Below are 14549 nucleotides of genomic sequence, written 5' to 3' on the forward strand. Positions count from 1 at the left end.
TGTGCTGAACTAAACGAAAGAAGCCCAGCTCGAACCCCGCTCATCTGTGAAAAGAATTTGTTTTCCAGGATGATGTAGGTAAAAGACCACCCGGTGTGGATAGGTCACGAATGGAAAATAATGTTTTAATTAGATGAATCGAAGTTCTTGCTGTCTAGGGAATGATGGGATTTCGCTGTAGACGACGCCAGAAACGCAGTTTATATGGACCTCGTTGTCAGTTTACCACGGTAAACCACAGAGGTGGGAACGTAATGGCACAGGACTGATTCTCTGCTCATGCAGTTTGTCTCCATCAGTTTATTCAAGGTGTCATGAGTGAAGAGGTTGATCAGGGTATTCTTAAAGGGGTTATGCTTCCATAGGCACGCATGAATCTGGGATTTCAATGTGTTTCAAAAGAACTGCGACCTGAATCACTTTTCTACGCTTGTGAAAGTTTGGATAAAGAGAAGACGGTGGACCTCATGAAGTGGCCAAGCCATCCTACCGAGATAATTTCAACTGAATAGACTTGGATAAAGTGATGCGTCGTCTGAGCGAGAAAAAAGCCAGAAGCGCCTAGCATAAAGTCAAAAAGAAGCCGCAAGAGTGGTGACCCTGGGCTAGATGATCACTAACAGCTTCCTGGACTCCATTCTTCGGCGGGATCAAGGGGTGATCGCCTCAGAACGCTTGCGTGTGAAGTATTGATGCATTAGATAGTTGTGAAAAGGCATTCTTGCGATTGTTGCGTTATTTTGTAATAAAAAAGCTAATCGCCGATAATGTCGCGCAGCAGAGAAAGCAGTTCAATTTTCTATGGGTACAAATTGTCGCTTAATATGATAATAAACATTGGTTCCTGTTGTGCAAACAGTCTGATATTGTCATCCCACCAACTTCGTGCGCAAATTTTAGTAAGATAAAAAAAGTTGTTCTAAAAACTAGAACGTAACTTTTTGTTCACTACTGTATCTGGTCTTCTTTTGTCCCGTATTCGTGAGCTGCCTTACTCCAGAAGAAGAAACAAGCAACAAGACCTGTTACCTACACCCTCTCCTTTCACGTGTGAACGCATTATCTTCAGAATACCGCAGCACAAACAACTACTAAAACCGATAATTTAATTGCGTCAGTACTCTCACTGTACTTACTATTGCAGGAAGCAAATAGTTGGAGTAAATTACGGTAAAGCGAAAAAATAGTTTATTATAAGATTTATGCCAATGAATAGGGTTAACGAATCGGACTGATTATGCTTCGTTGGCAGCGTCGTCGCGAGCGCGTATTACAACCCAGGTTAACTGATAACGTAGTGCGCTGTGGCCGCCTTTTTTTCGCTTACTTTCTCAGTCGTTCCGTCGAATAAAGCCCCCTACAAAGTAACCCTGAATGTGTATAGCGTGTGACAAACGCCCGGACGAGAGTACTTTCGCTCTTGCGCGACGCCGTGTGGTAGGATACAAAGGCGTAGGATGCACTCTGGAGCAGGAGTGGATAAAGCAAGGCAAGGTAAATATGTGCCGTAACCGGAAACGTTAATTCTCTTTCTTCATCTCGTGACTTTTTCACTGCTAAAAGTATTTACAGAATAGGCACAAAGCCCTCATTTCAGCGTTCGTAACACTAACGTGTGCGAGCAGCAAGTCTTCATAAGCAGAATGGCTCTAATTCCTCAAAGTGAACAACACTATCTACCGGGCTAGTTGGCTGCGATCCATATGTATCAGCAGCGCGAACACAATCAGAAAAAGATGCACATAGGACAGAGCGCTGAACTTTCAACTTTATCTGAAGAAACTGAAACGTGCACTTAGATATACGCCAGGTCAAACGCTCACCAGGTGGAATAATCAGGGTAACGTGACAATCTGAGTGCTTGAGCGAACTGGGAATCACACGCTGTCCAAGACATCAAAAAATAACAAGAGAAGCATCGTTTCTAAAACCACACTAAACAATGAATTCCATGAAATAAAGCACATATGACAAGTGGAAAAAAGAATGGATAAAACAGGGTTGAGGGCACGCAGATGACAAAAGAAAAACAAAATAAGATCGAAAACAGAGTTGAGGGCGCGATTTCGCTAAACACATAATCAGGCGAGAAAACTAAAAAAAAAATAGCGATCCGAAGGCTGCGCGCGTACAATTAACACGGCTAGAACGAAAAAAAGCAACATGTGATGTGTGCCTCTAAAATCCATGTGAAATGAGATAAAACCACAGAGAAAAGTGATTTATTTTTCAGAAAGTGAGATAGATAGGGTGCTTACGCAACCTTCCCTGAGACCTGAGATCTTTGTATCTCTGGCTAGTGTGGTTTTAGCAACGATGCTCCTCTTGTGATCCTTTGATGTCCTGGACAACGTGTGATTCCCAGTCCGTTCGCGCGCTCTGACTGTTACGTTACCTTGATTATTCCCCCTGGTGGGCGTTTGACCTCGTTTTTATTGAAGTGCAGGTTTCAGTTTCTTCAAATAAGGCTGGAAGTTCAGCGTTCTGTCCTATCTGCATGTTTTTCCTGGTCGTGTTCTCGCTGCTGGTACATATTCCGCAAAGAAATACGTCTGTTTACGAGCATAGAAGCTGCACTGTGGATGGCCGCAGTAAATTCAATACAATTTTTTTCTGAACAATCTCGACATTTATTGGGATTGCCACGCTCCGCCTCTATTAAATGCGGAATGGTCGTGAAAACATTTTGCTTGCCCGCACCAACGTTAACTTAAAGGGAAACTACATTAGTTTTAGAAATCAACGAGCTTAAGAGGGTCAAATGTGTGAAACTTGCAGGCAAAGCATGCGAAGTCTCTATGGGCTAGCACTTGAAATAGTGAAGTAATCGCCGATTAAAATCCGGACGCCCTTCAAGCTTCTCCGCAGCGCACAACGCCAATTGGGGGGCGCATGATGACGTCATCAAAGGTATCGGTACATTTCCAAGGCACAGACGCCTGCTTTGAAGGAAAAAACCAACGCCACGGAAGGCAAATCATGCCGAGAGTTTTTTGGCGGCGTCTAACGAGTCATGGACAGGGTGTGGCTGACGACAACGGCAATTTGAAATCATACCTTCCGTGACGTCACGCTGAAGTTCTCCGCACTCCTTCGGTGCATTGAGGAGAAGCGCAAAATTCAATTGTCGATTATGTCACTATTGTAAATGCTAGTGTAAATGCCAAGTCTTTTTAGACTTGGCATGCTTTACCTACAGACTGTATAGATTTGAATCCTTAAATATCGCGAAATTTTGAAAAAAGTGCTGCAGTTTCCCTGCAATCATGCTACTGTTCATCCACGTACAGAAGGAAATGAGCGGCGGCTTTGTTTTTACGGCGCAGGGTGGACGAAGAAAATGTGGGCATAGAGTCAGAGGGCGAGTCCAGTGAGCCAGAGAGCAGTGGCGGTCTTGGTGATGCTTCCTCCAAGTCCAAGGAACCCGACACGAAGAGCTCCAAGGAGGAGGAAGGTTAGAAAAAAAAAGGCAGCTGTGTTTTGTTTCATAACAGAAAACTCCCTCAGTCAGGACCCCAAACCACTGTTTCAGGCCCCTTTTCTCCGCAAGCGCTTGAAAATTCCGTCGATTTGGAGAAAGTGCGGAAATTAAGATTCTTAGAATTTTCTCAACCTACGTGAGAATCCCCTTTTCGCCAAAATTATCCACTCAAACTCCGCGAAAAACAGTAAATTTCTCTGAAGAGAACATCGCTGGTTAAAGGTCCGATTCAGTTTATGCACAGCTGAGTTCTTTAACACCGCAGGCTTGTCTGATAATGCGGACGAACGCTGCACAAAGTTGCGATTCTATAGTGGAGGCAAAGTCTCCGGACGGCGTGTTCCGCAAACGAATCCGACGGCTCTATTACTACTCGCTGGCTGGCGACCATACTTGTGGAGATGAAATAACCGAATTTTAGCTTTCACTTCCACAAGTGTGATCTTCAGCCGGCGGCTGATGAGAGCTGTCGGCGTATTTTACTCGGAGCACGCGGTCCAGAGACTTCATTTTTTTCCCAACTGTGTCTATCACTGAAAGCGATTGCTTTATTTTCTGCCTTCCGCAGAGAGGGCCACCTCGTCCTTAGTTTTTGAAAACAGGCAGAGAGTCGCGTATAAAGTATACAAAGCTACGCCGTTGTACGGAAGCAGAACATGTGAGGTAGACTACCCGTCAAAAACATACAGCCCAAGGGGTTTGCTTCTGAGGCCAGCTGCATACCTCGTTCTCAGCAACTGTAGCCTCTCGAAAGAGGAATTGCATCGTTCCTCAATCTCCCCAAACTATGGACTGCTAGATATGCCAGGGATTAGAAGCAAACCCCTTGGGCTGTATAAATTCGATGGCGGCTGTACGTGACGTAGTACAATATTTTTAACGGCGCTAAAAAGGCGCACACAGGAAAAGACAAAGAAACGGACTGTAAGAGCGCCAACTACCAACAGAGTTTATTGCGGAAAACAACTTCTTTTATACGCCAGTACATTATCATATTGCGAACAAGACAACAGGAAAACAACATAGTCACGATTTATGTACAGGCCAGTTCATTGTCACGCCCAGGACAAATCATAAAATTTGAGAACATGAAAAAACTAATATCTAATGTGACAATCTACAAATGACCGTCTAAAAAATACAGTTCCCGGGCGCTGAGCTTTAGTGACGAAGTGCTAATGCACATGGCCCCAGCTTTCTCTTTGTGATAAGCCTCGACAATTTCTCTTTCAACCCGCTCGCTGCCTTTACCGATAAACTCGGTCCTTTCCAGCATCCTTTACACTCTCTGCAGTGATCCGGGAGGTTCCACCACTCACTGTTTTTTATCGTCCTTTTGTGATCGCCGGCTCTTTCGTTGAAACACCGGCCAGTCTGGCCTATGTACACACTCCCGCACTGGCCGGTGTTTCAACGAAAGAGCCGGCGATCACAAAAGGACGATAAAAAACAGTGAGCGGTGGAACCTCCCGGATCACTGCAGAGAGTGTAAAGGATGTGCACCTGTGCTGGAAAGGACCGAGTTTATCGGTAAAGGCAGCGAGCGGGTTGAAAGAGAAATTGTCGAGGCTTATCACATAGAGAAAGCTGGGGCCATGTGCATTAGCACTTCGTCAGTAAAGCTCAGAGCCCGGGAACTGTATTTTTTATACGGTCTTTTGTAGATTGTCACATTAGATATTAGGTTTTTCATGTTCTCAAAATTCATGACTTGTGCTGGGTGTGATAATGTACTGGCGTATAAAAGAAGCTGTTTTCCGCAATAAACTCTGTTGGTAGTTGGCGCTCTTACTGTCCGTTTCTTTCTCTCTTTTCCTGTGTGTGTACCTTTTTGCGCCGTTAAAAAATATTGTAACATGAACCAACAAGCCCTGCATCAAGTACTTTTGTGACGCAGTATTTGTTTTGTAAGAGAGCAGTTTGGCGGGCTAGTTGACGCATGATGTCAGGTCAGGGAAGTAGAGCTAATTACAAGGACGTCACAGCGCCTGCGTAGTCATTTCCCGTCCCTGTCATTAGCGGTGTCTCCCTCACTTAATATTTACTTTGCAGTTGTCCAAGAAGGTCGCACAAGAAAGAATATTAGGTTTCACAGATATCGTTAACTGACATGACGAAGCACACTAGAACGCGGTTTTGTTGTGTTGCGATTGGGTTAACCGGCTAAATGTATTTTTTGTTGAGAATAATAGCGCGTAAATTGTGAAGCAGATTTTAATCTTATATGCGAGAAAAAGAAAAAGAAGAAAAGCAAGCAATGCCAGTTCATACTTGTATCGGGAGAGCTTCTACCATGAATAGCATCAATCGCTCATTCTGTTTACATGAGCACGACGGCCATATTGAAGACCTAAACACATGTGATGCACTATACTTGACTTGCGTTCAATATCTCAGGATACAACAATAAGAGTACGCTTTTTCGGATGCCTTGGAATGCCTGCCACAAAAGAAAAAGAAAGGCTACCAGCTTTACATCGGGACAAATAACAGTGTCATGGTTTTAGCTTTGTTAAAGCGCTTATAGTTCAAAAGCACTGGCAGTATTAGTGGACGAAGAACACGGTGTGCAATGCATAGTTAACACGAAGTGTGCTCGGCTGCGTCATAGCCTTGTGCTCTTGCGCAGCGGCCTGCGAAGCTGATCTGTTCGCGCTACCGCGGATTCGACTCTCACTCATTGATATTGATTTGATTTCTTCTTTAAACTAACGTGTCGCCTCTGCTGCATGGCAACGGCACGGCGTCGCTCTTACTAGGCTACGGCACAAGAACCAAAGATGACAGGATTTTTGGTCAATGCTAGTCAGGTACGAGTGGTTTCGCACTAATAAGAGCTGCACCGAATCTGCCACTGCTCCGTTTTATTGCACCTACACACACTTTAACCGGTCCAGCTCGTCATAATCAGCATCAACCTAACTACGTCTACAGCAGGATAAAGTTCTGTTCCATGTTCCTCCAATTAACCGCGTCTTGTTCGAGCTACGACCCACTTATCCCAGCGAACTTTCTGATCTCAACCGGCCCGACTTTGGCCACCCCCTGCTACGCTAATCTTCTCCTGGAATCCAGTCCGTTAGCTTTAAAGACTATCGGTTATTTTGCTTTCGCATTTCGCGCCCATGCCTATCTGTCCTTTATTTCTACTAGGATGTCATTAACCCGCGTTAGTTCACTGATCCACTCTACTTTCTGTCTCTCAATGTTACACCTATCATTTTCGTTCCGATACCTTGCTGCGCTGTCCGCAGTTAAAATTAAGCCCTCTTCGTTATCCTGCATGCTTCTACCCCATACGTAAGCACCGGCAAGTACAGCTGTTGTATATCGGGTGTTACACCTAAGGTGTTGTGCAGTAAAAAAAAAAAGGCTTTTTGATTTGGAAGTGCGCTTTCTCCGGCATAGCCTTGTAAACGATGAAGCGTTCCAGAGTACAGCTAAGAAGACGTGCTAACTAGTAGGCTGGTTAGCTAATATTCTATATTTACTTTTTTAACTGTAAGTGTTAGTCGACCTATTTATATAGAGGCATGTAGCCCACCGTAATAGCCATATTAGTTTTTAGAATTTCGAAAGCGCAGTAACCCTCGTCGTTGTGGCCTAACAATTTTTGCCTATAGCGAGCCAAAATTCGCGTGGTTTCTAAAAGCTTGAAGGAAAGAAATTCCTCTAGTACAAGTAAATCGTCGATATAGTCGAAATTTGTTGGGCCAAAATTTGTTAACTTGGAGCTCCTCCTCACGGCGAGCGTCATAGCTGGGGAGTGAAAGCATTGGCGCATGAAAAGTCGCACTTGTTTCCTTTTTTTTTTCGATGTCACTGACTTCTCATCCGGTCGTGTGCGTTCTGTTGCCTACAGCCTACACCCGGGACTTCGTTCCTGTGACAGGCTTCCGCCTGTGGCGGCTGCAGTTCTGGGCGCTGACTTGCAAGAAGATGAGCTACTGCAAGAGGAGCTACGTGGCCATCCCGCTCCTGGTGGCCAGCATCTTCATCACGGCGCTGATCCGCTCGCTCTCCTACTACCTCTTCCACTTCGACTCGGTCAAGGACACCCAGCTCACCAGGCAGCCCATATCGCCCACGGCCACCGAGATCGGTACGCTGCTGTGACGCAGTGTTGACTGCAGACGAAACAGAGGAGGAACGGGCAGACTTGCGTAGAACTCGAAAACTGTTTATCTGGCAAACATGGCGAAAACTGGGCTCCTTCACGAGTCTTCATCTGCCAGCACTGCACGCCACAAAATGACTGAAAAATATAAGCTAGCACAAGGACATACTTTACTCGTTGGCTGCTTTTACTTCGAAATAGCCCGCCTTTTTACAGTTGTCGATGGAAAGCAGAGTAGGTGGAAAGGAAAAGTGTTCTCTTGCCGATAGCCAAATTGTTAGAAGCGAAGTGTTGACTTCTTAGTAAAACTTTACCTTTCTCTTTTTTTTCCACCACCCTTGCAGCCCTTCTCCAAAAAGAGCCGGCCTTCAAGGACTTGTGTAAGCTTTCTTTTATTCTTTGTGAGTACTTTCGCGCTTGTGCCAGCTAAAGCACGAGGGCAGGCACCAGGTCAAGTTAGGCTGGAGTGTCATCATCCTTTGCATTGCTAATAAGCTTTCGGTTGAAGCTGCAACGTAAGTTCACACTCATGAAGCCTTCGCGACGAGATTGCGGGGAAGTTAACAGTGCTTTAAGTTCAAGTCTCTAGGTTAATTTAAATGTGTTCGTTACTATTTGTGATCTTAGCGTGATGACGCACAACGAGCATTTATTACGTAACGTGCGCTTGTTGAATAAGCGGTACACCCATCTTTTATGGTGTCGAATAAAATCTGCTGCAAGTATTCCTCACTCTTCATTAAGACGGCGAAAAACGTGTTTCAATACTAAAAGCCATTGAATTAAACATATGTAACCTACGACGATGTCGCTAGAGGTGTTTGCTAGCCTTGAGTGTCCAGGCAGTTGCACAACGCATCAGGTGAGAAGCTGCCCCCGATGTCATTTTATTAGAAGTTAAAGAATTCTGCCTAGTAGGTTATAAATCTTGAAGAAACACGCAGAACTTTTTTACGAACAATAACAAGTTCGCGCTCTAGGTTGTGGCTTCACTCTGTTTTATTGTTCGTAAAAAGGTCAGCACAATTTTTTCAAGAGGCCATTTTATTGCTGCAAAGCCCGGTACCTTGCCAGCTGTTTGCGCACCTGCTGCCGGCGTGACAACCAGGGAGGTACCGCGCATTTCCTTTCTTCATACGTTCTTCCTCCTCCTTGGCGGTTGTGGTGCACGCTGTTGAAATATTGTAAATATGCTGCTCGCGTACAACTACACTTATTCCAGTAGATGCGAAGCCAACTGCGGCAAACTGCTGAAGTGTAAGTATAATCGCGTCTATACTAGGTTAAAGCTCATGGTCAGTTTTTGCGTAAACTGTTAAATCACGGGTGTTTTGAAAGAGTAGTATACAGCCTTTCCCAAAAATTTGTAGCCAAAGGGGTTTAGTGAGCCACTTTGTATGGCTCAAAATGAACAGCCAGCATTCCAAATTTCTCCAAGGAGAAAGGAACTCTCGTCCTCACCCCTCCGAAAGTTACGACGCTACAAGAGCTCCACGGCACGGATTAGCAGCGAACCCCGTGGATGTGTTTACTTTTGACAAAGGCTGTACCGCGTCTTTAGGTTACCATTTTATGATGACATTGCGTAGGCTCATGACATGAACTCTCAAGTGCAGTTTAAATTAATTTTCGTCGAAAGGTTCGCCTTCCGCTTCATGTGTGCTCACAGCACACAGTTGTCTTCTTTGCTTCGTGACTGCTGTGAGTTACCGAACGAACTTAAGTTGCATGCGCTCGCAGCAAACGGCTGCATAAGTATACGCATGCATAAGTATAATATTTTTACATCCTCAGGAGGTAGAAGCTTAAGTATTTCACCTTGACGGGCATTTTAAAGTTCTTCTGTCTGGTCTTTGCACGTTTTTACTAAAGGGGTCATGGCACCATTATCAGACTCAAGGTGTGTATTGCATGTTGTTCATCAAACATCTCGGAACAACTGGGAAAGATATGAGTTCATATGGTACAGCGAGTAATTTGTAATTGAATTCTTAATAAAAGTTATGATCCATGTGTAGTCAGGCAACACTGGCGCGCTCGCAATTCATGACGACGTAGGCCGACGGTCACGCGCTTGTTGCATCTGAGTGACTAGACTCAAGTGAACAAATATTCTAGTTCACTTAAACTGAACTCCGCATTGTGAGCATAGGGGAGTGGGTTGTTTAGGCTAGGGGTGCGGAGGGGCGAATGGGGAAAGTTGGAGGGGGACAAAGGCATCAGAGGCCTGTGTCCTTCCCTTTTCTCTCTAGCTTCTGCGTGGTCTTGGCGACTTCACCGCAGTGTGCCACGGCCGGACTCAAGTAGGCGTCTGCTCCGCACCAACTGTGCGCGCGCCAGTGTTGCCCCAGACGACGGGGCTGTCGGGTTATGACGTCATTCAGGCTGATTCAATGGCCGTCGCTGCCGGAGGGCAAGGCCTTAGAGCCGATACGAACAAACTGTAATTTCTTGCTGAAATGCGAGCGTAGTACCCTACTTGTTTTTAAGAACGCGTAATAACGTCGTGTCTCCATTCGTGGCACCATTTCTTGGTCGACGATGTCATGACCTCTTTACGTAAAGGAAGGGAATTCGAAAGTCTTGAACTCACCCTTTCCCAGGAGCACCACATACGTCCTTTGACTGCGAGTGGGCGCCTATTTCCCGCCAGTGGTGGTCATGAACTTCCGCCGCCAGTCTTTGCAGACTGCCGCAGAAGATTAAGGGCTACTGCAGCGCCTCATCCTAGAGCCCAATCCTCGCACTTTTGGACTTTTCACTGTCTTTCCAGATAAAAAAAAAGAAACAATGGCGGTCGGTTTGCGTAGTTAGGCCAAATACCAATTAAGTGAGATAGCACTTCGGTTTTCGGTTCGGTTATGGTGTTCGAATCCAGTACTGGTTCACAGATGGCAGTAGTTCGCATAGCAATAATGGGTTAATGCCCATATATGAGGAATTGTTCATTCTCTCCTTTACATTTGAGATCCTTGGGAGTCCTCATGCCACACCTGGCGCAGTGGTGATGCGCCGCTGCCCTTCTATCCATCGGTGGGACTTGGTATGCTTGGGTTGGGTTGCGACCTAGGTAGCTCTTCCTAAGCAGTCTCTTGCGATTAAATGAGCTGCCACTTGACGCGGCGGGCAGGTTGCTAGGTGCGTATATGCACACACCTAGGCAGGTTTCCCACCAACCACTGGGCAGGCGAGCATCCTGTCACAAAGCAGGCTTCAGACGAACAGACAGGCAAGAAGGCAAACACAAAACGGCTAAATGCGGCGAGTGGCTAGTACAAATTGCCAGCGCACTAAAAACAAGAAATGTCAGAAGAGTACGCGCTTCGCGTTTGGCGTCTGATGGAGTGCACGGTTGGTGTTGCCAACAGCATTTGCCAATTCCACCAGGGTTAGATAAGGGTGGGGATATTGTGTAAATGACAGTGGAGGCGCTATAAAAAGGAATGTGCTTTTGGGAACGACGACATTCCAGACTATTCGATGAATGCTGTATCATTCGAATTGATGACTCAATATAAAGTTTGCAGCCTTTCATGCCACGTTTAATGAACCTCGGTTGTGCAATGAGTCAGGATTAAGAAGCCTGACCGCCTTCCCATGTTCAGCGATGAAGAAAAATTTGGTAGTTTAAAAACATTCCTTATGTGTCATAGTAATCATGTTCTAAGGGATGTTTTGAGGCATCACTCTCTCCTCCTTGTTAGAAGCTACAGGCGCTGTTCCATTTATTCAGGGCGTCGTGCCTGCGCTATTGCTTTCTTTTTTTGAGACACTTAATTCCCTCTCTTTTATCCATCACCTTTGTATCTCCCCTTTCCTTTCCTCCAGTGCAGGGTAGCGAGCCGGCATTTTCTTCTGGCTAAATTTGCCACTGCCCTAACCTTTCTATGTTCTCTTGTTATATGTGGGGTAGGTAAACGCAATCACGACTTGGACGTTTTCTGGTGCTTGTGCTGTTATTTCTCCATCCAAGCCTTTTTTGAGACTGAGATTTATTACTTATTAATGCTCGTTAAAAAACCTCACGTGGTTGAAATTATTCGGAGCCCTCCACTACGGCGTCCCTTATAGCCTGAGTCGGTTTGGGACATTAAATCCGGGATCAAACCAACAGACAATAAAATATTATTAATTTCTTTGTAAATACTGCAGGCGAACATTCTTGGCTCATGCAGTAATATTCGTATAGCTAAAGACAATAGCCTTGCTCTCGCTCGCCCAACATTTTAAAAACCGATAAAGGCTATCTCTCTCTCTCTCTCTAGGTTTTGCTTTTTTATAATGAAATTTTGCCATTTCTGCGGTTGTTTTGGACATATGTTGCCCTAACACAGTGTGGCGCCTAGCCCAGTGTGGCGTAGAAGTGCAGCAGTTAGTCCTTATGTCTTCCAGAGAGTGCATACTGCTATGTTAAAGCTCTGGCTTGTACTGTTGCTTGGAGGAACGAGTATGGATTGCTCGCACAAGCTACCTTGCGTCGAGTTTTTTGGATCGCGCCAAGTTCAGTCCCCAGTCTAGAGTTTACAACTTCAGGTGCCGCCTTGCTGTTCGCAGACAACATGATTCGCTTGAGCCCCAAGGCAGAACTGTTCAAGTTCGACATCCAGAAGGTGTCGGACAACGTGGTGGACCCAGTGTTCACGGTGGTCCTAATAGCGCGCATCGTCGACTCGCTGACCATACCGCTGCTGCTATCTGTGCTGGCGGCCGTGTACGTGTTCTTGCCGACCGAGGAGACCTTCACCAAGGCTAAGGCCATTCAGCTCATGACCGGCATCAGCGCGTCGAGATACTGGTTCATGAGCTTCTTCATTGACATGGTCTCCTACACGATCGCCTGCATCATAGCCCTGCTGCCACTGTTCATCATCGATCCCTGGGGTCTCACCAAGAAGGCGAACATCATCTGGTGTGAGCATCTTCTCGTGTTCTTTCTACACGGCTCGGCTACTAAGTGGCTATGGGCTTATGTAGCTGAGCATGAGCTCGCAGGATCGGTACTAGGCGTGGTGTGCGTATATTTGCAGAGAAGTAGAAAAAATGATTTGCATTGCAATTTCTGGAAAAACCGTCGTTCTCGCTTCCATTTCTCGAGATATCCATAATGCAGAGCACTTAACCGACTATTCTAACCCTACATAAGTAAGGCTAGAGACTCAGTAGATTTACGTAAAGAAATAAAGGCTAGCTTTTAGAGAAAAAAGCCACTTCGCTATAGTATTGCATTCGCTTTTGAACGATGGCCGCGGCGGTCGAATTTCGCTGGAGGCGAAATTCTAGAGGCCCGTGTACTGTGCGATGTCAGTGCATGTTATAGAACCCCAGGTGGTCGAAATTTCCGGGGTCCTTCATTATGGCGGCTGTCATAGCCTGAGTCGCTGTGCACGTTAAAGCCCCATAAAACCAAATTAACCAGCCTGTCAACGATGGCATATAGACTAGTCGGAGCTTCACCAGCTTGTGCTCGGTGGTTACCTACCACCACCTGGCTTCATCACAAGCAGCACTACTAAGCTAGCAAAGCTCCATCGGGATGCTGAATCTTGTCCTGCTTAAAGACCTTCCCAGTCCCCTGCGCACGTGAAACCAGTTCTTAACACTGTAAATCTGTTGCCTTCACCTTCCCAAATTGTTTTTACGGTACGCTGGCACTTCAGACCTGAAAACCAAACCTATGCTGTGGACTCACGTACTACGACTTTAACAGCAAAATCGCGTCGCGTAAACTCTGTCCGCTTACTGGGTACGGACGACGCGAGACAAGTGTAGACGAACCACTTGGGAGTGTCCTGCGGTCTAAAGGAATCCATGGAGTTCAGACGTGTCATTTTAATACAGTAGTTCTTAGGAACCGCCCTCAATTAACATCGGTACATGAACAGCCGAATTCTCTTAGAGAAATTCAGTACCAACAGCTTCCCGTTGTCTTCTCTCACAGCGACCTACCTAGGCCTATTTTGCTTCTTCGGAGTGGCATTCCTTCCCACCTGCTACGTGACGTCATTCTTTGTGGAGACCGCGGCAGTCGCCTACTTCGGCCTCATCGTTGAGAGCTTCATCACGGGTAACTTTGTCGCTTTCTAAAGAATTTCTTTTGCCTTGAATCTTTTTTATACTCAGAGTGCACTATGCAGTCAAGTTGAGTACATCGAACTAGTGGACGGTGGTAATGGCAACGTGCAATATAAAACTGTGCACTCGTAAGCTTTTCATGCGGCTCACGCTAATTCTCGTCATGCAATACGAAGATGGACAGATAAGCACTACCGCTCAATATTTTGGTCCACTGTGTCTGTTCGCGACTAAGCTTTTTGGGAATTTTTCCGTAGCGGAAGGTTGTGTTCGAACTACCCTGTGTCTATGCGTGTTGCTACTTTACTCTTCTTTCGAAAAACACTTGATTTCAATTAACTTGTTGATACAGACGCTTCATTCTGTCCACTCTATGGCTTATTTTTGTAGGGCTGAAAGTGTTCAGGGACTGAACATCTGGATACTCTGAGTTAAAAAAAAAAACGCTATTGCAGTTTGAGGGGCACTGCTCCATCTCTAAAAGCTTTTGACTGCGGAAAGTCCGTGAAGTGTCTCTCTTTCTGGCGAGAAAATTCTGTTTAAAAGAAGGCCGGCGCTGCGTACACACTGAAACGCGTAATTTACAACCTCTTGAGTATAATGCATGCAGGACCCTGTCTCATCAACAGAGCGTATTATAAATAATAAACACAGCCCCTGCTTGTGGTAAACGGGCGACAGAAGTCCAATGCCTGTAGCTTGCCGCACTTATGTAACTTTCCTTGTACTGGATCTCGTATTAAAACTGTATTCCGTAAAGTTGTCAGATGGTGTAACGAGAGTCCTCCACTACTTTTAGAAGTCATAGTTTCTGTGCAAGTTGCAAGTTTTATATGAAGAATAAGTGCCGCCGTTAGGGGGTGCCAATGACTGCCTATC

At 45.6% G+C, this 14549-nt stretch overlaps 1 protein-coding gene across 1 annotated transcript in view; it reads left to right on the forward strand.

Annotated features, from left to right (window-relative positions):
• LOC149344360 (phospholipid-transporting ATPase ABCA3-like) overlaps nt 1-14549 on the forward strand; it is an 80774-nt gene that overhangs the window by 32402 nt on the left and 33823 nt on the right. Inside the window, exons 12-16 of the mRNA XM_089542612.1 lie at nt 3327-3454; nt 7344-7583; nt 7943-7978; nt 12153-12509; nt 13537-13662. Coding sequence (XP_089398738.1) covers nt 3327-3454; nt 7344-7583; nt 7943-7978; nt 12153-12509; nt 13537-13662 — 887 coding nt within the window. The remainder of the gene's footprint in view (nt 1-3326; nt 3455-7343; nt 7584-7942; nt 7979-12152; nt 12510-13536; nt 13663-14549) is intronic.

This window comes from Amblyomma mixtum, chromosome 5 (genome assembly GCF_055824585.1).
Source record: "Amblyomma mixtum isolate Tamu chromosome 5, ASM5582458v1, whole genome shotgun sequence".
Taxonomy (NCBI): Eukaryota; Metazoa; Arthropoda; class Arachnida; order Ixodida; family Ixodidae; genus Amblyomma; species Amblyomma mixtum.